The 25,307-nt window shown below is 41.7% G+C and overlaps 1 protein-coding gene across 6 annotated transcripts in view; it reads left to right on the forward strand.

The window, feature by feature from the left end:
- The window catches only part of RIPOR2 (RHO family interacting cell polarization regulator 2), a 215,711-nt gene that overhangs the window by 78,206 nt on the left and 112,198 nt on the right, over positions 1-25,307 (forward strand). For 3 of the 6 annotated variants that reach the window (XM_082637870.1, XM_082637873.1, XM_082637874.1), the window contains exon 1: positions 24,576-25,234. The exons of the other annotated variants lie outside the window; for them this stretch is intronic. In XM_082637870.1, the coding sequence (XP_082493996.1) occupies positions 25,141-25,234 (94 nt within the window). In that variant the 5' untranslated portion in view covers positions 24,576-25,140. Of the gene's footprint in view, positions 1-24,575; positions 25,235-25,307 lie in introns of those variants that run through there. 6 annotated transcript variants of the gene reach the window in all.

Genomic DNA, 25,307 nt, shown 5'->3' on the forward strand with positions numbered 1-25,307 from the left:
CCCACCCTCTTGACAACCCCGTTACACTGTATCCACCTCATTCCCTGGTTCTCACACAGCAGGGACTCCTTAAATGTTGCTTGAACTGCTTACTAAAATATCTTGAACATTCTAACTTTTCATACACAATTCCCCTGGCCCGGAATACTCTCTTCTCCTACAAGCATCCCCCCAGTATTTTATCAGTTCAAAGTGTTCCACAGTGTTCTTCTCTTCCTCTGAATTTTCATGGCTCTTTAACTGTCTATAAAACTCACTGGCACTGACCACATCCTGTCTTGTTTTGTAACTTGTCTTTTTTATGTGCCTCGTTTCTCCAACAAGACCGTAAATCCACTGAGCATAGACTTTGTTTGCCTTACGGTTCTTTGTGTTCCCGGTGGGGACTAGGATGGCGCCTTGCCCAGAGCAGACTCTCCTTAAATGTTTGATAAACGGGCACAAAAGCAGCTAGAAATGGACAAAGCATCCTCTTATTCTCACCACTGCCCCTCTTAGCGCTACAACACACCCTGTTCCTCACTCAGGATGGGGAAAAGAGGCGGGGTTTGGGAGATGGAAGTTAATAAGAGGCATCCTCCGTATCTTTCCTTTCTGTCTGTCACATCTGGTACTTAGGATAGAGGGAGTAACTGAACATGAGCTAATTGCATCCTTTTCTGGAGGTTCAAGGAAACCTAGAGAGGCATCTTTTTTTTTCTTTTTTTTTTTTTGTCTGAACTTGGAACCATTTGCAGGAAGTAGGCAGACGAAAATCAAAATAACACCTGTATTACAGGAAATGCAGACACATTTCCAATGTAGATAAAGGCCAGATTGGAGGGTGTGGCTTAGATCTCTTGGCCAAGTGATAGGCTAATCCTGACCGCCCCAGCCTCCCGAATTAGGCAGACTTACCTACCCAGTCATAAGCAGCACTGGACAACCACTGGCCTCCTCCATGGGGCATTGCCTGAGGACAGTTTAGTGCGTGGAAGAACAGAGAACATGCAAGCAGCTGGCTCCAAAGAGGAGAGAAAGGGGGTGGTTGGAGCCTGCTCAGAGCCATCTTCCAAGTTCACTAATCAGCTAAGTCACTCTTCCTCTACTGAGAAGGCTGATTGAGGGAGGGATGATGACAGGGACACTTCTCTAATGTGTGTCCCTCCATGTGGAAATACAAAATCAGGGAAGAGAAGCTCCCTACAACAGCCTCCATCTGTCTTCAGCCATCAGGCTTAACCATTACTTCCAAGGTCAGCCAAAAGTGAGGCCACCCTCTTAGGGAGAAAAGCCAGCAGTCTATTAGAGCAATCCATCCCACTTTCATATGACCATTCCCCCATTACCACTTCTCCTGAGTGGATCCTTCTAGGACCTGTCATGGCAGCCTAGAGTTTGCTCTGAGAAAATTCTGGAATGAATCAGAACAGTATATTAATTAAATTATCTCCAAGGCCACCTGTTAGGGGTTGGATTTTGTCCCCCTAAAAATGTATATTGAAGTCCTAACAGAATACCTCAGATTGTAACCATATTTGGAAATAGGGTTATTATAAATGTGATTAATTAAATTAAAACGAGGTTATACTGGAGTAGGGTGGGCCTGTAATCCATATCCTTATAAGAAGATACAGAGACACAGGGAGAAAATGCCATGTGAAGACAGAGACAAAGATTGGAATGATGTATCTGCAAACCAGGGAGTGCCAAGGATTGACGGGAGTCACCAGAAGCTGGGAAGAAGCATGGAACAGAGTCTCCTCAGAGCCCTCAAAAGGAACCAGTCCTGCTGACACCTTGATTTCAGACTTCTAGCCTCCAGAACTGTGAGAGAATCAATTTTTGTTGTTTAAGTCACCCAGTTTGTAGTACTTTGCTACGGCAGCCCCAGGAAATAAATATACCACCCTGTACCCCCAAACTGAAAGTTCACTCTTTCTCACCCCAAATTCTATGCAGACACATTCTCAGTGTAACTCATCAAACATCAAAGAAATAACACTTCATTAAGGCACTGGTTGCACTTCTCAGGAATGGGAATTCTCAATAGCTAAATTCTGAGAAATCTTTACTTTCTTCTTTCCAAGTTTTTATTCTTTCTTTCCTAGATAGTAAAATAAGGATTCAGTGAATTGGGAAATAGCTAAGAAAAAGATGTGTTGAAGAAATATGAAGGTGTTTATTTTGCCTTTCAGAAAGAGTTTATTTTAACTTCCATTTTATATTCAAGCAGCCTTTTTTTTGGTGCAAAAAGATCTAATAGATATTAATATTGTGCTGTATTAATTTTAAGCTTTGTTGTCATCCATCCATCCTTAGACCATTTTCAATTAACGTGTATGTGCAAATTCTGTTTTGCTCACTTCAACATTATTTAGTATATGCATTCGTGTGTATTACCAGACCACGTTACAGTAACCATAGTTATTATTTAGGGTTCTGTTTCACTAGAGAACATAGTTTATTTATCTGTCCTCTTCTTCTTGGGCATTGGAATATTTTTCCATTCTTGCCTATTATAAATAATACATCTTAGTGTGTATTTTTTTCTACTCCTAGAATATTTCCTTAAGTTATTTTCCAAAAGACCTTACTTGGTGAAACCATTAACAGTATGTTACATGTTGCCAAGGGACTTTCACGAAAGACTGATACAGTTGACAATACTACCAGCAATGTGCTCAGAAGGAGTTAAACGTTTTAAAGTTTCATTTGACAGATGTATAATACCAAACATTATGTACTTCTCCATAAACCTCAAAAAGATTTTTTAAATCAGCATTATAATCAAATAACTCTTGCAGCTAAAGTACATTTATTTCCTGCCCCAGCACAAGAGTAATTTCTCCCATGTAACTGATACATAACATCCTTAAGAAAATTATTAGCTATTTTTAAGGACCTTCACTTTACTTGTACAGCTAAAATTCACAAAGTAGGTCTGCTCTCAAAAACTCCAATAAAACAGTAGGACTTGAGAGGAGACTGGCTATTTTCACAGTGAGCAAAGGACAAAAGGATGGCTTGATCTGGTGGTGTCAGAAAAGATCCCCGGCTAAACCCAGCTCAACTGAAATGTTTGGTGCATATGCTGTTTTTAATGATCTACTGCTTCTTCCATTTAAAAAAGGGGAAAAATGTGGATTTGATGTTCTTTCTTTCTGTCTTTCGGTAATTTTGGGAAAGAAAGGAAAGTATAAAGAATAAAAGTTAAATTATGCGTGCCAAGACAATTCAGATGGGGGATTTTTCAACAAATGGTGCTGAATATCCACATGCAAAAGAAAGAAGCTGGACCTCTTCCTTACACAATATACAAAAACTAACTCAAAATGGACCTTTGCCTAAATATAAGAGCTAAAAGTATAAAATTCCCAGAAGAAAACATAGGACCAAGTCCTCATGACTCTGGGTTAGGCAGTGGTTTCTTATAAAGCACAAGTAACAAACAAATGAATAAATTGAATTATATCAATATTTAAAATTTTGTGTAACAAAGGACACCATCAAGAAAATACAACCCATAGAATGGGAGAAAATACTTGCAAATCACATATCTGACAAGGGGCTTGTGTCTACAGTATATAAAGAATGCTTACAAAGATAAGTAACCCAATTTAAAAAATGGGCCAAGAATTTATACAGACGTTTACCCAAAGAAGATCTACAAATGCCCAATGAGCATGTGAAAAATTGTTCAACATCATTAGTCATGAGAGAAATACACACCAAAACTACAAAGAGATACCACTTCACACCCAGTAGGATGTGAAGACAGAGAATAGCAAGTATTAAAGAAGAGGTGGAGACATTGAAACCGTCACACATTGCTGCTGGGAATATAAAGTGGTGCAGCAGCTTTGGAAGATACATGTCTGTACAAAAAGGTGTACAGCAGTGTTGACGGCAGCAAACTTCTTAATAGCAAAAAGGTAGAATAAACTCAAATGTCTATTAACTAATGAATATATAAACTAAATGTGGTATATTCATACAATGGAATATTATTCAACCATGAAAGGGAATGAAGTGCTGTTACAAGTTTTAACGAGAATGGACCTTGAAGACATTATGCTAAGTGAAAGAAGCAAGCCACAAAAGACTGCATATTACATGACAGTATTTATGTGAAATGTCCAGAATAGACAAATCCTACCAATTCTACAGAAAGTAAATAAATGGTTGCCTGGGGCTGCGTGAGCTGGGGAAACTGGAATAGGGAGTGACTACTTACTGGTACAGGGTTTCTTTTTGAGATATTGAATGTGTTCTAAAGTTAGGTTGTGGTAATGGTTGCACAACTCTGACTATACCAAAAACCACTCCAGTAAATACTTTAAATGGGTGCATTGTATGATACATGAAATATATCTCAATAAAGCTGCAAAAAATTTTTTTAATTTGCCTAATCCTACCACAAGAGATAATGCACTTAACTTTTGCCGTATTTATAAACTTTGCAGACCTCCCTTAATAAGGGTTTAGTGAGTGGTGAAGGAGGACATCATGGGAATGTTATAATTAGACTCTAGGCAAGTTATCTTTTCTCCTCTGCACATTAGGTCTAGTCTATTTATTATCCACATTTTAACCAAAGCCATAGATGGTAATTTGGGAGACTTACTAGGTAAGCCAAGGCCCAGGTTGTAATCACTGAATCCCCTTCTTTTCACCGCCTGTCCAATGAAGCTCCTTCAGAGGGACATCTGAATCCACCTGTTTGTTTCTCTCCATCCCATTTCTACTGCTCTATAGGCAACATCATTTCTCACCCAGATTTTTGCAAGAACCCCTTTAACAGCTTACTCTGCCCACACTCTTGCCCTCTTGACATCCACCCTCCACCCAGCAGCTAGAGAAATCTCTCTCCTGCTCAACACCCTTCTCTGTCTCCTCTGATATTTAGACTACAGTTAAATCTCATTAAAGAGACTCACAAGAAGATGGGCTTCTGTTGACCCTTCCAACTCTAGGACCTTTCACCTCCCACCCACCCTACCCCACCCTTTGTCCCAACCGTACATCGTTTCTTTCAGCTTCTAGTACATAACATTCTCTTCTATGCTTTTGTATTACTGCTCTCTCCAGCTTCAATATTTCTCCCCCTCCCCCGACTCCCCACTCACAGGTCCCTTCTCCAGCCTATGTTCCACCTGCTCCTCATTCTTTAGGAATCATTTGGATGTCACTCCTCTGAAAGTCTTTCCTGACCCTCATGGCCCTTGCTAAGAGTTCTCACAGAACCCTATATTTCCCGATGGTAAATAACATTTATTGCATTAAATGGGAATTGCCTACTAACGTCCCCCAACTCCCCAGTTACCAGTTAAGAGACTTCGGGCAAGTTACTTAACCTCTCCATGCTTCATTTCTTCATATGAAAAATGGAGGTACACAGAGTACCTGCCTTGGGACTTGCCTGGCAGTCCAGTGGTTAAGACTGTGCTGCCAGTGCAGGGGGCACTTGTTAGGTCCCTAGTCGGAGAACCAAGATCCCACATGCCTCACGGCTCGATTAAATTAATAAATAAATGAAAATACCTACCTTATATATATAGCCTTGCTATGAGGATTAAATGAAATAATATTTTTTAAAATTAATGTTTATTGGAGTATAGTTGCTTTACAATGTTGTATTAGTTTCTACTGTACAGCAAAGTGAAAATATTTCTAAATCACTAAGAAAAATGCCAGGCACATTACAAGTGCAAGATAAGCGTTTTTTAAAAGTGTTGTATACGTCCCTAGACTTTACGCCTCAAAAGAGATTTTAAAAGTCTTATTTACTGTGGCATTCCCTATAAATATCATTGAAGGAACAAGCATATCAATCAATTAATTGATATACCAATTAATTAACAAGTATATCAATTGATTAATGAACAAGTATATCAATCAATTAACCAATCAGTTACAGATAACTGAAAGCTAGCTCATATTTTCAAGATCCAGGAGAAATAGTGGATGCTAAATAAAACAAGTTTCCAAGGAAAGCAGGAGAAGATAGAAGCAAAAACAATGGTAGCAGTTTAAATTAGTGGAGAAAGGATAAGTTACTCAAGAAATAAGACTTGGTTCACTGACTAACCATGTGGAAAACGCTGAAGTGAGAATTCACCCACAGAATAAAAGTAATTCCACATGCAACCATGAATTGAAAAAGAAAATCTTACAAGAACCACGCAGAAACAAAACTCAGTATTTGATCCTGGTGTATGGTAGATCTCTATAAGCATGGCACAGAGCGTACTATTTATCATGGTATATTTAACATGGGAAGATGTTCTCTATAAGCTGAGAGCTCTATAGATGAGTTGTGAAGAGTTCAGCCTCTGGAGGCAAACTGCCTCGATCCAAATCCCAATTCCACTGCTTACTGTTATGTAACTTTGGACAGGTTACTGAGCTTCTCTGGGCATCAGTTACCTCATCTAGTAAATGGAAGTTAGCATCATAATACCAACTACACAATGTGTTATGAGAATCCAATGAGATAATATTCGTATATCACAAATACTATAGAATGATGCCTGATGGAGACTTTTTTCCTTGTAGTTTTATATATATGTTTTTAATTGAAGTATAGTTGATTTACAATATTATATTAGTTTCATAGGTATAACAGTGATTCAATATTTTTATAGATTATACTTCATTTAGAGTTATTATAAAGTATTGGCTATATTCACTGTACTGTACAATATATCCTTGTAGTGACTGAACCTATTTTTATAAAGTAGTTTTATACAAAATTATGTCTGCTGGTTACATCTCAGAGGTGGGGCTATAGGTATTTTGTTTTTCCTCCTTTTAACTATATTTTCTAATTTTTCTACAATGAGCATGCATTGCTTTTATTTATTTATTTTAAGTCTCTATTGAATTTGTTACAATATTGTTTTTGTTTTTTTTTAATGTTTTTTGGCCGCGAGGCATGTGGGATCTTAGCTCCCTGACCAGGGATCGAACCTGCACCCCCTGCTTTGGAAGGCAAAGTCTTAACCACTGGACCGCCAGGGAAGTCCCTGCACTGCTTTTAAATTAAGAAAAAAATTATTCGTAACTTTAAAAAATTATTTTAAAATCTCATTGTAGGAGACTATTTGCAGTCATGCAAAAAACATTCATCATCTATTATAAGAGGAAAAAGGAGATTAATGAAATAGTATTTACAGAATAATTTCCATTGTGTGAAAAATATTTATTTAAGGTACCGATATATACAGTCATGCCTGGAAAAAACAAAGAATTTACAATGTTAGCAGCAATTGTCTCTCAGTGTTTGAGTTACATGTGATTTTTATTTTCTCCCTTGTGTTTTCTTATTTTTCTAAATTTTTCAATATTGGTATGATTACTTGTGAAGCCAGGAAGAAAATGTGATTTTTTTTTTTTCAAAGAAACAGCATGAACCTTGGTTAGGGAAAAAGGTAGGTTTTCATCTGACACAGCAGGGAAGAAAGAATGGGCACAGATTTAAAGGTGGAAGGGAAGGAATTGAAGAGTCACATATGATGGTCTATATTCTCTCTGAAATAGGAAGTAATACAAAGAATGGCTTAAGCTTTGAAATAGTTGTGGGGAATGAAAAGGGGTTAATTAGAGATAAATCTTAAAATAAATGTGCGAGCTGAGATGAAGGGCTTACTGTGTTAAAAACAAAACAAAACACAATAATAGTGTGAGCTGTTTTGCCCGGCAGTGCTCAGAAGCGCTGATCAGGAAATACAGACAGACTAACCTAAGGCTGAAGAGAGGTAACAAAGGAAAATACATCATGCATAGGAGAAGGTCTAGAAGGTCACATACCAAAATACCAACTGTGGTTATTTCCAGCTGTTGGGGTTATGGTTGTATTTTTAGTTTCCATCTTTAACCTTATTTATTTGTTTATTTATTTATTTATTTATAATCTCTTTTTGGCTGCATTGGGTCTTCGTTGCTGCGTGCGGGCTTTCTCTATTTGTGGCGAGCGGGGGCTACTCTTCATTGCGGTGCACCGGCTTCTCATTGCAGTGGCTTCTCTTGTTGTGGAGCACGGGCTCTAGGCATGCGGGCTTCAGTAGTTGTGGCACGTGGGCTCAGTAGTTGTGGCGCATGGACTCAGTTGCTCTGTGGCATGTGGGATCTTCCTGGACCAGGGCTCGAACCCATGTCCCCTGCATTGGCAGGCGGATTCTCAACCACTGTGCCACCAGGGAAGCCCCATTATTTATCTTTTTCACAATTAGCAGATATTGTTTACTGCCACAAAAAAATATTTACATTATTTTTTGGCAGAAAAAGATACAATTATTAAACCATGCAAGCAAATATATAAAAATTAACCCTCCCTGCAGAAATTATCATCCAGAGGGAATCACTTGTTAACGTTTTGGCCAGCATCTTTTTCTCTAAGCACATATACACACACGTGGTTGATTATGTCACCTGTGACCTGCTCTGCACATCAGAATATAAAGGTCACAACTCTTAATTTTGTTTTTTACTATTTGCCACATTAGGGGGAAACCCCTCACGTTCTGTCCAGCCACCAAGTTGTCTAAAACATCTCAGGGACTTTCTCATTCTAAAGGGCATAAATTTTGCTATCAGTGCCAGGAATCGAGGGAATTAGAAAATGTCATCGATCCTATTTATGCTGTTCATTTTGTTGCCACAAGATGTCGCTGTTGAAGACGGGGCCTGTACAGTTCAACAGGTGTGACTCCTCTGGTTACACTGAGGGGTCCTTGCTCACCCCAATACTCACCTGCCCTGCTAGGGTGTCTCAGCTTGGGCTCCAAAGTTACAGTTTCCCATTGCCCAGTCAGCAGTCTGCCAAGGATAACAGTTGTGCCAGGGTGTTTGGGTCTGAAGACACTGAGTAGAGATAGAAAATATTATTGAGAAAGGAAGGGCCACATGCTGAGTTCAGACCAGTCCTGCTCTGTGTATTCTTAGGTGCTTGTGTTGAGTCCAAGTCAACACCCTCTCCTCAAGGTAATTTTATTCTGGGAGTCTCACTGTATTTCCCCACTAATTCTAATACCCAGCATTTTCCCCTACTGCAATATCACATCAGCTGTAGGGCTACTAATTATTTACATATGTATGCATCTTCCTTTCTAGACCAAAAACTTTTGTAAAACAGACAGCCTACATTATTTATCTCTGTCCAGTGTTGTGCTGGAGACAGCTCATGCCTGCTCACAAGAGCCAATTGTTAAATTTTCAGAGATGTTGTGAGCTGATTGTTGAAACAGCTATTATGTAAAATTAAATTACATAAATGTACAATTGAATAAATTATATGACAACAAACTTAGTAAGTACTCAAAACGTATCACTTCCTAACTACCCTTTAACTAACCATTTAACTAATACCTGTGTACTTGAGGTTTTGCATCTACTGTAGCTGTAGGGTGGAAACACTATATAATGGTGTGCTCCTGTACATCTCTTCCCAACTTTGTGTTCAGTGATGCCATCCATGTTGGGAGTTTGAAATCAGCCACGGTGGGAGTATTTACACTATGAAAATCAACAAACACTGCAAATCATCTCCCCCACCAGAAGCTAGTTCCTTAACTTTTGCAGCATGTCACTGATAGTCTGTATTCCCAGCAGCTAGAATGGCAGGGTGCCCAAATGTTGGGTGGATGGATGGATAGATGGACAAATGGATGGATGGATGATGGGAAAGAATAATGCATGAGGGGAAAGTTGCAGAGCCTTGGAGGCAGGAATAACACCCACAAGAGGAAGTTAGCTAGGTGGGGTATTTCATATTCTGCTCTTTTCCTTGCAGCCTGCCCAGCCAACAACCTCCATTGTTCTATTTCCTTCTTTTGTAGGTTTCTCATGTTGTGTTCTTTCATATTGTGCAAAAGAGTGAAATATAGTACAGAAAATGTAGTCATCCTATTTCTGAATTCAGTGTTGCTTCATCACATTTCAAAAGAGGCGTACATTTTCCATTCTAGCTCATTCCACTGGAGATAGTGGTGTGGCAATGCACACTGCAGAATACAGGAAACTCCACATTTACCACTCACCACATATTTACAAGTAGATCCAGCGGAAGGTAGGCAGGGGTGGAGTCCTTTTGTGGCAAGGTTATTTTTACCACAAGTTCCGTTCACATGTGCCACCTATCCCAGTGAGTACAAAGAAAAAGGAACTAAATATTACTACTGAAGCAGGGTAGTCTCTGTGTTAAGGACCAGTGAAAATCTTATCCAGAAAATGCAAGAAGGAAGGAAGGTCTGAACCTTTTCTCAGCAAACCTTCATAACGTGCCCTAACGTGAAATTTCCCTTATACCAGTTTTTAATGTTTCTACTGAGTCTTTTATATAGTTTTCTTTTAGGGTGTTAAAAAGAGGAGAGGAACCAGGAAAAAGAAATACAGGGGCAGATGCCTGGGGCAAAGTGGTAGAGAAACATTTATTATAGTTATAAACACCTTGCTTTGGATTTCCTTATTAAACACCACTGAGGGATCCTTTTATGAAAGTCTTACCTTTGTCAATAAAATTTGAAGATATCTCCTCCAGGAGTTGACAGATAACATTGTGTAAAGGCATCTATTTAATTGTAAAACTCATGGATTAGCTAATTAATTTACATGAGACAATATCTGTCAGTCCCTCTCTGCAGCACCTGGAAGGCAACACAGATCCTTCCAAACATTAAAAGCCAAGTCAGGCTACATCAGGTCCTGTGTGATGTTTGTGCTTCCACCCCACCTTGGGAAGTGGGATAAAGTTCACTCGCAGGCAAAGCTGTGTTCCCAACCATCCTAACACCAGCAGGTGACCTCGTGACCACCTGCTGCTCGCCCAGGTGTCATTCCACCCCTTAATAGGAACCTTCTAAAATCTCTGATCACAATGAGATTAGAGAACTTCAGGGAATCCATCACTTATTCATTTAGAAAATGTCTGTGGAGTGCTGGTTCCCACTGGGCTTGAAATGAAGATGCCAAGGTCTTGCTTGACCTTTGCTTTCTGGGAATCTCCAAGTCTAGCAGGACAGCCTGGATTAAAAACAAATAAATATGACCTAGATCCTGCAGCTTCAAGTCATATGCTTGCACTGTGTTCGGAGTTCAGCACAGAAAATGAAAGATTTGAGACATGAGCCCCAGTGCAGCAAAACCTCCTTACTCACCCCTGTCCCCTTTGCCTGTCAGATATCTCCACTTTGGGGCTTTTTTTTACATGAATATATTTTCTTTCTTTCTTTTTTTTTTTTTTTGCGGTACGCGGGCCTCTCACTGTTGTGGCCTCTCCCGTTGAAGAGCACAGGCTCCAGACGCGCAGGCTCAGCGGCCATGGCTCACGGGCACAGCCGCTCCGTGGCATGTGGGATCCTCCTGGATCGGGATATGAACCCGCATCCCCTGCATTGGCAGGCGGACTCTCCACGACTGCGCCACCAGGGAAGCCCACATGAATATATTTTCTTTTCATGTATATGGAGCAGTTCAGCCATCCCTGAAAAACTTCTCCAGCATGGCTTCCACAGTCTTGACTCATTTGCTCTTTGAGAGCGTTTTGACTTGCTCTGGCGACTGTGCCGCGTCACGGGTGCCCTGCCGCCCATGCATCTATAGCTCCTTTGTCCTAAATCTCCCCATCAATAACTTGAGGACAGTCATACTGAACTCGCTTTCTTACCTCATAGGAAACTCAGAACAACAAGCAACAGACACTCCTAAATTCCTTAGGAGAAAAGTGCCTTCATTGGTATTAAAATTCTCATCGCAGAGGAAACCATGAGATCCTAGGGGTGTGCAAAAGCTAAGGCAGGGCCCAAATTTTCCTGAGGGTGAGGAAAGGACTGTGGGAGGGGAGGGAGGGAGGAAAACAAAAGAAAGAATCTTGCTTTTTTTTTTTTTTTTTTTTTGCGGTACACGGGCCTCTCACTGTTGTGGCCTCTCCCGTTGCGGAGCACAGGCTCCGGACGCGCAGGCTCAGCGGCCGTGGCTCACGGGCCCAGACGCTCCGCGGCACGTGGGATCTTCCCAGACCGGGGCATGAACCCGTGTCCTCTGCACCGTGTCCTCTGCATCGGCAGGCGGACTCTCAACCACTGTGCCACCAGGGAAGCCCAAGAATCTTGCTTTTAATATGTGCAGTATCAACTTTCTCCCCTCACAGAGTTACCTGGTCCAAACCGGAACTTAACAGAATTATTATTATCAGATAATATCTATAATCAATAATAGTTCATTACTTTTGCAAAAAGCTTTTGTTAGATTCTGTCCAGTGAAAGAAACACTACTAGGTGCTCTTCCAGGACCATCTGGTGCTCAGCTCAGCACCCTGTTCCGTACGAACATCAGGGACATGTATAGGATTCTATACATAACAACCGAGCCATGTGGATGAAACGGGCAGCTGGTTGCATGTGCAGGTTTTGACACTAGGTCAAGAAGTTGGACAGAGCATAGACCTTCCCCTTCTCCTCCCTGCTCCCTCCACCCCACCCACACACAGTCCTTGGCACCGTCTCCTTTTTGTACTTTGTTAAAACTTTGGATGAAATTTTATGGGAAAATATCTCACGCTTCATTCTAACATTTTCCCAGCAGCTACTCCTTCCACGGGGTGGGCTGGTGCCCCCCCCTCCCCCCATCGAGGGCAAAGAAGACGTGTCCTCCTGAGCTCTTGCTAACCTACTTCTGACCTCTGGGGCCTCTCTTCCACCTCAAGGGGGTTCAGGAAGCCCCTGCCCCACTACCACCCCGGGTTTCCATGATATTAGAAGATGGGAAGTTGACGTTTACACTGCCTTTGGCTTCTGCCAAGTCCATGCTAGAGGAAGCCCACCCACTCACCTTCATTTTCCCCTGACCCATTTTCTCCAAATTTGCTTGCTTCTTCGCTGATGGAATGACCAGAAAGCTGGCCCAACCGAACCACTTCACAAAAGCTGACTGTAAGGTTACCTGAGGAGCGCAGAGACCCTTTCCACTGAGACCCTTCCCTTAGACCCTATACCTTGAGGCTGAACTTCTAAGGATTTGGGTTTATAGCTCTTGGGTACCTCGGGGTAATGGAAGAAGTCTCTAAAATCTGCAGTAGAAATGACTCTCAAAACCTTCCCCCTCATGACAGTTTCATGAGGTTTGTGTTTTGGGTTTTGATTCCTGTTTTTTGAAGGGCCGGCTGCTTTCCGCTCACCTCGCACTTGAAGCTGCAGTGCTTTTATCTTCTTGCTTTCTTTCTCCTTCTCTGGCCTCATCACGTTCTCTGGTCTACGCCCTTGTTTATAAGTCTAGGTTCATTGATTCAGCTCTGTCTGTGGTCTCAGAGAGGATGGGTGGCACTTTTCAACCTGTTATCACACCCGATATGGCTCTAGGAAAAGAAACAAAAAATTGGTCTTATGTTGAAGAGGTAAGTAAGAGAGATTGACACAGCTGTGCAGAGATGAAACAAACCATAGACTGTTTTTCACACCTCTCAGCTGAAAAGAAATCAGAGAGCAGGAACCAGAGGGAGCATGATGGAAAGAAGAGGAAAGGGGAGTCCAGTGCCTGAAAATAAAGATCCCTTGGTCATATCAAAGTTTCTCCATGGGCAACCTGAACTCACAATTAAAAGGGAAATTTAAAAAAATATGCAGACTGTTCAATAACTCCAAATTCCCATGTGCAATAATTTGAGAGAGACAGAGAGAGCCACCCTTGAGAGGAGGCGAAGCTCATCCCCAGTGCTTCAGGTTATGGCCATGGTCAAGTATCGTGTTTAGAATCAAAGCAGCTTTTTCTTCTTCTCTTCCTCCTCCTCCTTTTTTCTTTTCTCTCTTTTTCTTCTCTTTCTTCCCTCCTCATCTTCTTCCCTCTCCCCCTCCCTCTTCCTCTCTCTCTCCATCTTCTCCTCCTTCTCTTTCAGCTAGCTTTTTCTTTTAGTTCGAGGGAAGAGACGAAACCATAGCCCCCCTTTTTCCACTGAAGTTCAAGGCTGCTCATTGAACTGTAAAGCGTCAGAGCTGGATCACCCTCTTTCTCTACCAGCTTGCTGCTATGTTTTCAGGGAGGGCAGGGAAGCAGCTGTTGCTACTCCACTTTTTAGAGGGAAAAGCTTAAAAACCACCACGGTGGTAGATGGGGAACACTGGAAAGCCAGAGTTAGGAGATGGGAACTTAGTTCCTCCTGGGCAGGACTGTGCCCTTATTTGGTAGACGGGACGCATTGCATTGTCTTTCCTTTTACTCCATGCTCTGTTTTCACTGATCCTCTTAATTGTGATTTACACTTCAAAACAAAACATTAAAGGAGGAAGGAGCCTACAGAGAAACAAAGGAGGAATCATGATTTCTTCATCTATAATTCTCCATTTTCTCCATCCAAATAACTCAGTGCATTTAGGTCTTTCTGGATGCCTGACAAAGCACGTTTGAAGCTTATCTAAGATGAGCCAGGAACTTGGGAATCAGAGTTTAAGCATGTCAAGGGTTTATCCAGGGCCCAACTCTGCCCTGTAGTGTTCATACAGCACCCAGAGCCGGATTTCTGAATTTCCAGGAGGGCTAAAATTTCAAATCAAGGAGTGTTCTTCCCCCAGAAGCTTTAAAAAAAAAAAAAATGCAATCTGGAAGTATTTTCCTTCCAAAAGAGAAATGTTCGGCCCTTAGCCTCATGCTTTCCTTTTCTTTCTTTCCCCTCCCTCCTTCCCTCCCTCCCTCCCTCCCTTCCTTCCTTCCTTGAATGTGGTCTCTGAAAGATCACTTTCCCCAGATGTTTTTCTGTCCTCTGTATAGTCAGGAGTCACTGAGACATATCTATTAAAGAGAAGCCACACTGGGAAGAGCTTTCAAAAACATTTGGCCAAAATCAGAGCATAGCAAGTCCCAAATTTCAACTCCTAACTTTCGTTGCTATCCTTGAGGAGAAGAAATTCTGAGGCTAAGAAGAAACCGGTCAAGAGATGAATGGGTCACAACCCACAAAGCTAGTACGTGTAAAGGGATGGAGCTGCCAGGCCTTCCCTCTGCTGATGTCCAGATGCCATGGGCCCCAGCTTCCATGTGGGACACCCGATCATGGCCCCAGGTCCTACAGGGCCTGCTGCAGGCCTGCTCCACTCAACATGGGATCTGTGCCAGGGGTCTTTAACTGTCTAGTTTTTGAAGCCCAAAGTAAATTTTGGGAAACTATGTACCTTTGTATATCTAAAAATTTTTATTATAAGTTTTAAAATTTACAAAGGATGCAATTTATGTAATTTAGATGATCATTAACATATTGGACTTTTTAAAAAAGAATTTCTAGTTTAATATCATCAGTATCTTAGCTCCGTATAAGGCTCTAAGTTAGGCAGGTAGGATAAATCGATATTCCAGAAGGACTCTTAACTAATGAAAATCTATCAGGAAACTGATGGTACATTTTATTAAGAATGTCAGGGCTTCCCTGGTGGTGCAGTGGTTGAGAGTCCGCCTGCTGATGCAGGGGACATGGGTTCGTGCCCCGGTCCGGGAAGATCCCACATGCCGCGGAGCGACTGGGCCCGTGAACCATGGCCGCTGAGCCTGCGCGTCCGGAGCCTGTGCCCCACAACGGGAGAGGCCACAACAGTGAGAGGCCTGTGTACCGAAAAAAGAAGAATGTTAGATACATCCCAGAAGGTGCTGCTGTTCCAACCACACCACAAAGTTTGACTTCAGCCCAAGTTTGGGACAATTTCCCTTCTTATAATGTAATGTATTTTTATTACATTAAAATAATAATGTAATATTATTACATTATTAATAATGTAATATTATTTGAAACTCTTTTTTGATCATTCTATCACATTTCTCTGTCAGAAAAAAATATACATATACATACGGCTTTCTTTTTTTTATTGAGGTATAATTGACATGTTATATTAATTTCAGGTACACAACATAGTGATTGGACATTTATATACATTATGAGATGATCACCACGATGAGTCTAGTTACCATCTGTCACCATCTTAAGTTATTATGATATTATTGAGTATATTCCCTCTTCTGTATATTACATCCCCAGGACTTATTTATTTGACAACTGGGAGTGTGTGCCTCTTAATCCCCTTCACCTATTTTGCCCATCCCCCCACTCCATTTGCCCACCTCTGGCAACCACCAGTTTTTACCCTGTATCTATGAGTCTGTTTCTGTTTTGTTTTGTTTGTTCATTTGTTTTGTTTTTTTAGATTCCACATATAAGTGAAATCATACAGTATTTGTCTTCCTCTGTCTGACATTTTGCTTATCATCATACCCTCTAGATTCGTCCATGTTGTTGATAAAGGACAAGATTTCATTCTTTTTTATAGCTGAGTAGTATTCCATTGTGTATATATACCACATCTTCTTTATCCATTCATCCATTGATGGGCACTAAGGTTGTTCCCATATCTTGACTATTGTAAATAACACAGCCATGAACATGGGGGTACATATATCTTTTTGAGTGAGTGTTTTCTGTTTTCTTCAGACAATATCTTCTTGTTGATATTCTCCATCATGAGACATTCTTCTCATATTTAGTTTCCTTTAGTTGTTTGAATACATGTTAAATAGATGATTTAAAGTCTTTGTCCTAGTAAGTCTAACATCCGGGCTTCTTCAGGGACAGTTTCTATTGATTGGTTTTGTTTTGTTTTATGGGCCATACTTTCTTGTTTCTTTGCATGTCTCAATTTTTTGTTGAAAACTGGACAATTTATTTAATATTATATGGGAACTTAGGAAATCAGATTCTCCCCCTTCCCTATGGGTTTTTATTGTTGTTTAGTGACTTTTCTGAACTAGTTCTGTAAAGTCTGTATTCTTTGTCATTTGTGGACACTGAAATCTCTGCTTAGTTACTTAGCAGTCAGCTAACGTTGAACAGAGATTTCTTTAGATGCTTGGAAACAATAAGTCCTAGCTTTTGCCAAGTGACTCTGTATGTAAGCTGGGACACACCTTCAACACTCAGCTAGGCACTTTATAAGTTTGCCTTAACATTTACTTCCTGCTTCTGCAGAGCCTCAAGATTAGACAGAGGTGAGAGTTTATGGCCTTTGCAAGTCTTTTCTAAGCATGTGCACAGCCTGGTCATGCACACAGCCCTACACATGTTTGGCCTTCTGGATTCCCGGGAATATGTCAGAGCTTTTCAAAGCCCCCTGTGGTCATCTGTTTCCTCGGCTTTTTTTTTTTTTTTTTAAGATTTTGGTTCACCTACTGTTTGACCCCAATTCTTACCACTGCCCTAGGCAGCTTAGTTATTCACCAGTTGCTTCTGATTGTTTTCAACAAGCAGGCCCAGGGAAGAGGCTCTTCACTCCGGGCAGCACTGAGTCAAGTTAAATAAAGACAGCCTTGTAAATGGGGTCTTCCAAGGAACCAAAAGACAGGTCAAATCATGACAATTTTCTGGGAAAGGGGCTTTAAAGAAGCTCCAAACCCATTCTTTAACCACTCCAGTGACTACCAGTTTTCTGGTTTCACTATATTGTACGCTCTTGGTTTTAAAGGCTACGACACAGCTGGGGAGGCAAATCCATCCAGAGCTTTGGTCAGCCTGTCCTTCAGGCTTCCCCAGCACCTGTAGTAAGTGACCTTGAGTGTGGCTTCTACAGTTGAAAGATACCCCTAAAATGGAGGAAGGTGAACAGGAAGACTTCTGAAGCCTCTGGGAGAGCTGTAATCCCATGACATGGGTGTCTCCTCTTGTAATGTGAAAACAGGAACACCATTAAAATCATGTTCCTTTAGAACACGGAACTAACAAGCCACTACCAACCAGAAGAATAAGGGAAAGGTCAAAAGGAGAGAGGAGACGCCAGTCCACACGTTCTACCAACCTCCCAGGATCCTCCTCGCTGGAATCCATCTTGGCTGAGCGGTTCCACTCACCACCAGAAAGGACTCTGAGTCAGAACGATTGGCCAGAGACAACCAGAAACTAATCCCATCACCATAAAACTCGAGACCGCGAGCCACATGGCAGAGCAGTCCTCCTGGGTTCCCTGACCCTCCTGCTCTCCACCCGGGTGCCCCTTCCCAATAAAGTCTCTTGCTTTGTCAGAAAAAAAAAAAAACAAAAAACCATGTTCCTTTAGTCTCAGCTCCTTGTCCATGGCATTCTGAAGTTAGATACATTTTATGTGCATTTTTACAGGCAAAGTTACCCAAAGATAAGCTTATTTCTGGCTCTGTGGTATTTTCACCTTCTTTTTCTTTCTTGATTCCAAACACTCCTCACAGTTTCAATTCCTCTCTCCTACTTTGTTCTCCTTTCTGTTTCTAACACCCCTAATTATTTCAGATTCTTCTCCCTGCTCTGAAGTTTTTGTATCTGAAAATTATGTATTTAGAAATACTTTCCGGAGGGAGTGGGAAATTCTCCAGAAATGGGTACAGAGAGAAGGTTGTGAAGCCCATCCTCTATTGAAATGAAAGCCCACATTGGATGATGACATTTTCCCATCAGTGTGACTTCCTCCTCTAAGCACTTCACAAGTGGTAATTTTTTTTCAGAATAGCAAACCATGCAGAAATGTTTAAAATTAATAAATAGCCAATCATTATAACAAATTCTCATACCACAAAATAATATCACCGTGTTGATTTTCACATGTTCAACACAAGCACAGTCATTTATATATTTACTTAAGTGTTTTCAACTGTGCCTGAAATATAGTAGGCATTCATTATCATTTTTCAAATAGATAGATGGATGGATGAATTAATGAATGAATGAGTAAATGAATGAACACAGGAATGGGCAAGTAAAGCTCCTCAAAGCAAGGACTAGACCTTGCATATTTGCATACCTGGTATAGCACAAGGTGGATACCAACTGTTCAGAGTATAAAAGCTTTGCCATGTTCCTGTGCTTTTGACCTTGGTGAGTTCTGTTGTTAAACTTATCCCAGGTTATCACAAATCAGCCTTTTATTAAAATAGTTGGCTCACACTGGTTCATCCTTACTTTTGTTCTCTTCCTCAAATCCAAGTGTCAGCTGTTTGCCTCAATCACTGAAATGCAAGGTCCTTTAGTTATTGTTCCAGACTCATCTCTCACTGCTTAGTCAAAACTACTCTCTATAACCTACACCCCCTTAACTCCACCTCACTGACTTGCCTAGCTCTGAGCACTGAGTTTCCCTAGCTTTAGTCTTTCTTTTCTAGTATGGATTTGAAGAGGATCAGAATACGCCACCCCAAAATATGCCACATTGGCATTAGGATTACTTTTAGCTGAAGGCAATTCAGAAGTAGCAGACACAGGGCATAAATTTCTCTTTGTAAAAGTGTTCCCCTCTCCTGTACCAGGAAGAGGAAAATGACTCTTTATCAACTGAAGGCCACTTTTATCACCAGAGATGAGATGAGTCTGCATAACATATCTTTTTTTTTTTTCTCTTAGAACAGCACCTATTTATTAACTCACAGTTCTGTAGGTTAGGCTTAAATGAGTACTCTGCTCTGGGTATCACAAGACTGAAAACAAAATGTCAGCTGGGCAGGGCTCTGGGGAAGAAGTTACTTCCGAGTTCGTTCAGATTGTTGGCAAAACTCAGCTCCTTGCAGCTGTAAGATTAAAGTGCCTGTTACCTTGTTGGCTGTCAGCTAGGGGGTCACTGTTTGCTCCTAGAGGCTGCTCTTTGGTCCTTGCATGGTACCCCCTCCATCTTCAAGCTAGCAAAGGTGCATCAACTCCTTACACTTCAGTGTCTCTGTATAACATATCTTATTAAACAACCCTTATCTGTCATATATTTCTTAGTCTCCTTCCCACAAGTCACTACCCCTAAGAGTCCAAACCTCCCCGCCTTTCTTTGTCTAGTCACTTCTCCACAACTTATCACTCTTTGTTAAAATAGTATATAGCCCCCATGTCTAACCACTTCTCTGGGATTTTCACTTCTTTTCTGTGAAGCCCCCAGGCATTATACAAATGTTAATAAAATTTGTATGCCTCTTCTCCTGTTAATCTGTTTTTGTCAGTTTAGCTGTTATTTATATATTTTTTCATTTTGCCCATTTTTGTGATTTATATGTCAACTCATATTATTTATATTTTTATGAGACTTTCTTAGTCAACATGATGTTTCTGGAATGGATCCGTATGGATGCATGCATCTGTAGGTCATTCATTTTCCCCCTTAGCCAACATGTCATGCATATATGCCTTCTCTCTCTAAGGTGATTGTGAACTTTGGGAGCAAGGAACATGTTTTCTATAATGCTGCTCTCAAGGCATTCTTAGTGGCATTTATGACTTGTTCTTTGAGATTCTTAGCTGTTTTGTTTTTTTTTTTTTTTGCGATACGCGGGCCTCTCACTGTTGTGGCCTCTTCCGTTGCAGAGCACAGGCTCCGGACGCGCAGGCTCAGCGGCCATGGCCCACGGGCACAGCCGCTCCACGGCATGTGGGATCTTCCCGGACTGGGGCACGAACCCGTGTCCCCTGCATCAGCAGGCGGACTCTCAACCACTGCGCCACCAGGGAAGCCCTTAGCTGTCTTTTTAAAATATCTAAATTGGAGGAGAAAAGATGGAGGAGAATGTCCAAAGGGTTATTGAGATTTTGTACCGAGCATGGTGGCTGCTCACTCTCCACCCACATTGAGGCCTCAGCCCAAGAAATGGCCCTAAACTGCCCTGTGAGAGATTTAATTTAGATAATTACAATTGGGTATGTATGGTGTGCCATGTGCTATGTCAGTTCCTTTACATGAATTATTCTTTGTAATCCTCAAAACAAGCCAAATGAGGAGGTGTATTAGCTTGCTAGGGCTTCCATAACAAAGCACCCCAAGCTGGGTGGCTTAAATAACCGAAATTTATTGTTTCATAGCTTTGGAGGCTAGAAGGCTGAGATTAAGGTGTCAGTAGGGTTGGTTCCTTCTGAAGAAGGTGAGGCAGAATCTGTTCCATAGCTTCTGGTGGTTTGCTGGCAATCTTTGGCATTCCTTGATTTCTAGATCTCTGCCTTCATCTTCACATGCTGTTCTCCCTGTGTGTGTGTCTGTGTCCAAATCTCTCCTTTTTATAAGGACAACTGGATTTTTAGGGGGCCCATCCTATTCAAGTATGACTTCATCTTAACCAATTACATCTGCAATTATCCTGTTTCCAAATAAGGTCACATTCTGAGGTACTGGGGGTTAGGACTTCAACATATGGACTTCGGTTGTGGATGGGGGAGGGACACAATTAAGCCCTTAACAGGGAGATATTATTTTCTCCATTTGACGATAAGGAGGTAGGCCTAGCGAGGTTATGTTCACTTGCTGAAGTGGAATGGCTAGGGACCCCAGGGTTACTACGGTAACCTGGTGGTCCTGGGGTGGGAGGAAATGGAGGCGGTGCAGGTCCCCAGGAGCCACGGGGATGCTCTGGTGACCCGGATCATTGGCAGTCACTCCATAAAGCTGTTTAGATGAGAGGTAATGGGGTGAGCTTTAGAATTAGTGCAATCTGCTGCTCGCTAGCTATGTGCTCTTAGGAAAGTTATTTAAGCTCTCAGAGTCCCACCGCTTCAGCTGTAAAATGAGATAACACCCGCCTTGTGCGGTTATGCAGATTAAAGGGCACAGGACAATGGGCGAGAAATGTAGTGATCATCAGAATTGACACCTAGCCTCTCATCCCAGCCACAACAAATGGAGCTCGGGTGTGCATGCAAATTTCCTACATTTGGGACCATTTTTTTGTTTTGTTTTGTTTTTGTATATAGTAAAAAAACCCACATAACATAGATTTACCCTCTTAACAATTTTTAAGTCCACAATGTGCACATTGTTGCACAACAGATCTCTAGAACTTTTTCATCTTGCATGACTGAAACGCTATACCCATCGAACAACTGCCCATTTTCCTCTCCCCCCAGCCCCCAGCAACCACCATTCTCCTTGCTGTTCTATGAATTTGACTACTTTAGATACATTACATAAGGGGATTCATACAGTATTGGTCTTTTTGTGATTGGCTTATTGCATTTAGCATAATGTCCTTAAGATTCATCCATGTTATAGCATATAACAGGATTTCCTTCTTCTTTTAAGGCTGAATGATATTCCATTGTATCTATATGCCACATTTTCTTTATCCATTCACTCACTGATGGACATTTAGATTGCTTTTACATCTTGACTATTGTGAATAATGCTGCAATGAACATGGCAGTGCAAGCATCAGTTCAAGACCTTGCTTTCAGATTTTTGGGACGTATGCCCAGGAGTAGGCTTGCTGGGTCATATAGTAATTCTATTTTTAATTTTTTGAGGAACCCCCATTCTCTATTCCATAGTGGCTTCACCATCCTCCAGTTCAGGCCCATTTAAATTAATTTAATTTAGATAATTAAGCACAACCCTTGACCAGAAAAGTCATTTGAGTGGGAATTGGGGTTGGGGGATGGTGGTGGAAGGGTCAGAAACGAGGGGAGCAAAGGCACTCTAGAGAAAGGCTTCAGCTCCAGCTGTCTGCCTCTCAGGGTATTTCTCAAGGGGGTAAGGGCACTACTGGCCTTTAGGGCTGGACACTAAATGCCTCTAGAGCCACTGTCCCATGCATTACAGGAAGGTTACCAAGACATTAAATATCAGTCATACCCCCAGTCGTTGTGCAACCGAAAACACTCACCATTTCCAAACTCTCCCCTAAGGATGGTCTGAACCCTGGTTGAGAGCAATTGGAGGTTCTAACAGGCCCCAGGCTATATATTGTCTCTGGAAACCCCACGGCACCCAGTGCAGGGATAAGCCCACTGCTGGTGCTCAAATAACCCTTCATGATTGACTGACTCTAGAATTCCTCTGTACACATCCTTTCTCACAGCTGGACTTCTCCAGCTCCATTTTCCATACTCTCCCCTGGGAGGAGCTGGTGTAATTTCAAGGATACGGTTAAGGGAGGAGGGGATAGTTCTTAGCTTGGAACGTAGCCCCAGGAGTCTCTTCAAAAGCACTTAGTAATCCGAGATACCACTACACGCCTATTAGAATGGCCAAAATCCAGAACACCAAATGCTGGCAAGGATGTGGAGCAGCAGGACCTTTCATTCATTAGTGGTGGGGATCCAAAATGATACAGTCACTTTGGAAGACAATTTGGCAGTTTCGTACAAAACTTAACCTACTCTCACCATACAAGCAAGTAATCGCGCTCCTTTTTATGCCCTCAAAGGAGGTGAAAATTTATGTCCACACAAAAACCTGCACATGGTTGTTTATATCAGCTTTATTCATAAGTGCCCAAACTTGGAAGGAACCAAGATATCCTTCTGTAGGTGAATAGATAAACGGTGTTACATCCAGACAATGGAATGTTATTCAAAATTAAGAAGAAATGAGCTATCAAGCCATGAAAAGACAAGGAGGAAACTTAAATGCATACTACTAAGTGAAAGAAGCCAATCTGAAAAGTCTACCTTGTATATGATTCCAACTATGACATTCTGGAACAGGCAGAACTATGGAGACAGTAAAAAATCAGTGGTTGGGACTTGCCTGGTGGTGCAGTGGTTAAGAACCCACCTGCCAGTGCAGGGGACACGGGTTTGAGCCCTGGTCCGGGAAGATCCCACATGCCGCAGAGCAGCTAAGCCCGTGCACCACAACTACTAACCCTGTGCTCTAGAGCCCGCAAGCCACAACTCCTGAGCCCATGCTCCGCAACAAGAGAAGCCACTGCAATGAGAAGCCTGCGCACCACAACAAGAGTAGCCCCCACTCACTGCAGCTAGAGAAAGACCACTCACGCAGCAACGAAGAACCAAAGCAGCCAAAAATTAAATAAACAATAAATAAAAAAAAAAATCAGTGGTTGCCAGGGGTTGTGGTGGGGGGGATAAATAGGTGAAGCAGAGAGGATTTTTAGGGCTGAGAAACTACTTTGTATGAAACTGTAATGGTGGATACATGTCATTATGTATTTGTCCAAGTCCATAGAATATACAACACCAAGAATGCACCTTGGACTAATGTCAACCTTGGATTCTGGGTGATAATAATGTATCAGCGTAGGTTCATCAGTTGTAAGAAATGTACCACTCTGGGGGTCGGGGTGTTGATAATGGGGGAGGCTATATGTCTGTGGGGGGCAGGGCGTTATGGGGAACCTCTATTACTTCCTCTCAATTTTACTGTGAACCTGAAACTGCTCTAAAAAACAAAGTCTATTAATATATATACATATTTTTAAAACCCTACTCAATAAATAAGGTTGACAGAAATAAACACCTTGGGCCAACAACTCCCTACCATCATCTCCATTTGCATTTTCCAAGCTTCTGATGCCTGAGACATCTTATAACACAAGGCAGAGGGCTGGGAAACCTCAAGTGAAGTTGCAGTATCACTCAGAGATTTGTGTTTGAACCGCCATACAGAATTTAGCACACTTTGGGTGTTTCAATATGGTGATGCCAACCACTGGTACTGATGTGACGGCTCAGTGGTTAGTCCTCCCTCTGGGAGGAACTGCCTTCTGAGTTACATTTTCTCCTTTCTGCTTTAGTGATAAGTCTGAAGTATCATACTGAGTCAGTATTATGAAATGGAAGTCGTTTGACCCAAACGATTTATCCATTCATTGACCATAGATTAATTGAGTCAATAAGAGCCTAGATATGCACTAAATTTGGTTTAAGTGTTGGAAATTTTCTAATCGTCAAATGCCAGGGGTTTGCAAAGAAAGAAAAATGCAACTATTACTGAGTGAAAGAAAAGCTCTGTCCCTCCAGATGCCTGCCTGGGTCTAGCAGAGTGGCTTGCTTTCCTTTCAGATAAATTGTCATTGAAGCAAAACCAAGATAGGAGAAATGTGAACCCCCTCTCTTTCAACACTACCCATTGTGTTCAAATTCATAAGAAAGTTAAACGGCCGCCTTCCTCTTTAAGAAAATATGAAAGCTGTCGCTTTGAAATAGAATTCATTGCCCTCAGACTTTAAGCGCTATCTCTGTTCAGCTCCAACCGGATCTGCAGCCCCCTTCCAGAAAAAAAAAAGAAAAAAATTCTTTCTTCTCAGTGGTGAAAATTACCCCACCTGGAATGCACTCTTCAAAAGGCTCACGCAGCCTGTTCACATGAATGAAGCTGCTTTCTCGAGGGCAGAGGCGGACGCTGCCCTCTCAGGGCGCTTAGCCAACCTGGGAAAAGGAAGTCGCCTCGGAGGGCAGGGTAGCTGCTGATGCCGCTGCACACGCTGACTGCCGGCTCCAAGATGCAGTATCTAGACTCCAAGGAGCTCCCGATGGATGAAGAGGATGATGTTTTTGGTGAAGGTAAACACGTCATTCTGGCAGGAGCCTTTCTGATCTACTTTGCTTAGCTTTGACACTGTTGGAAACTGTGGCC

The sequence above is a fragment of the Mesoplodon mirus genome (genome assembly GCF_964341445.2).
Source record: "Mesoplodon mirus genome assembly, chromosome: 12".
In the NCBI taxonomy this organism is placed as follows: domain Eukaryota; kingdom Metazoa; phylum Chordata; class Mammalia; order Artiodactyla; family Ziphiidae; genus Mesoplodon; species Mesoplodon mirus.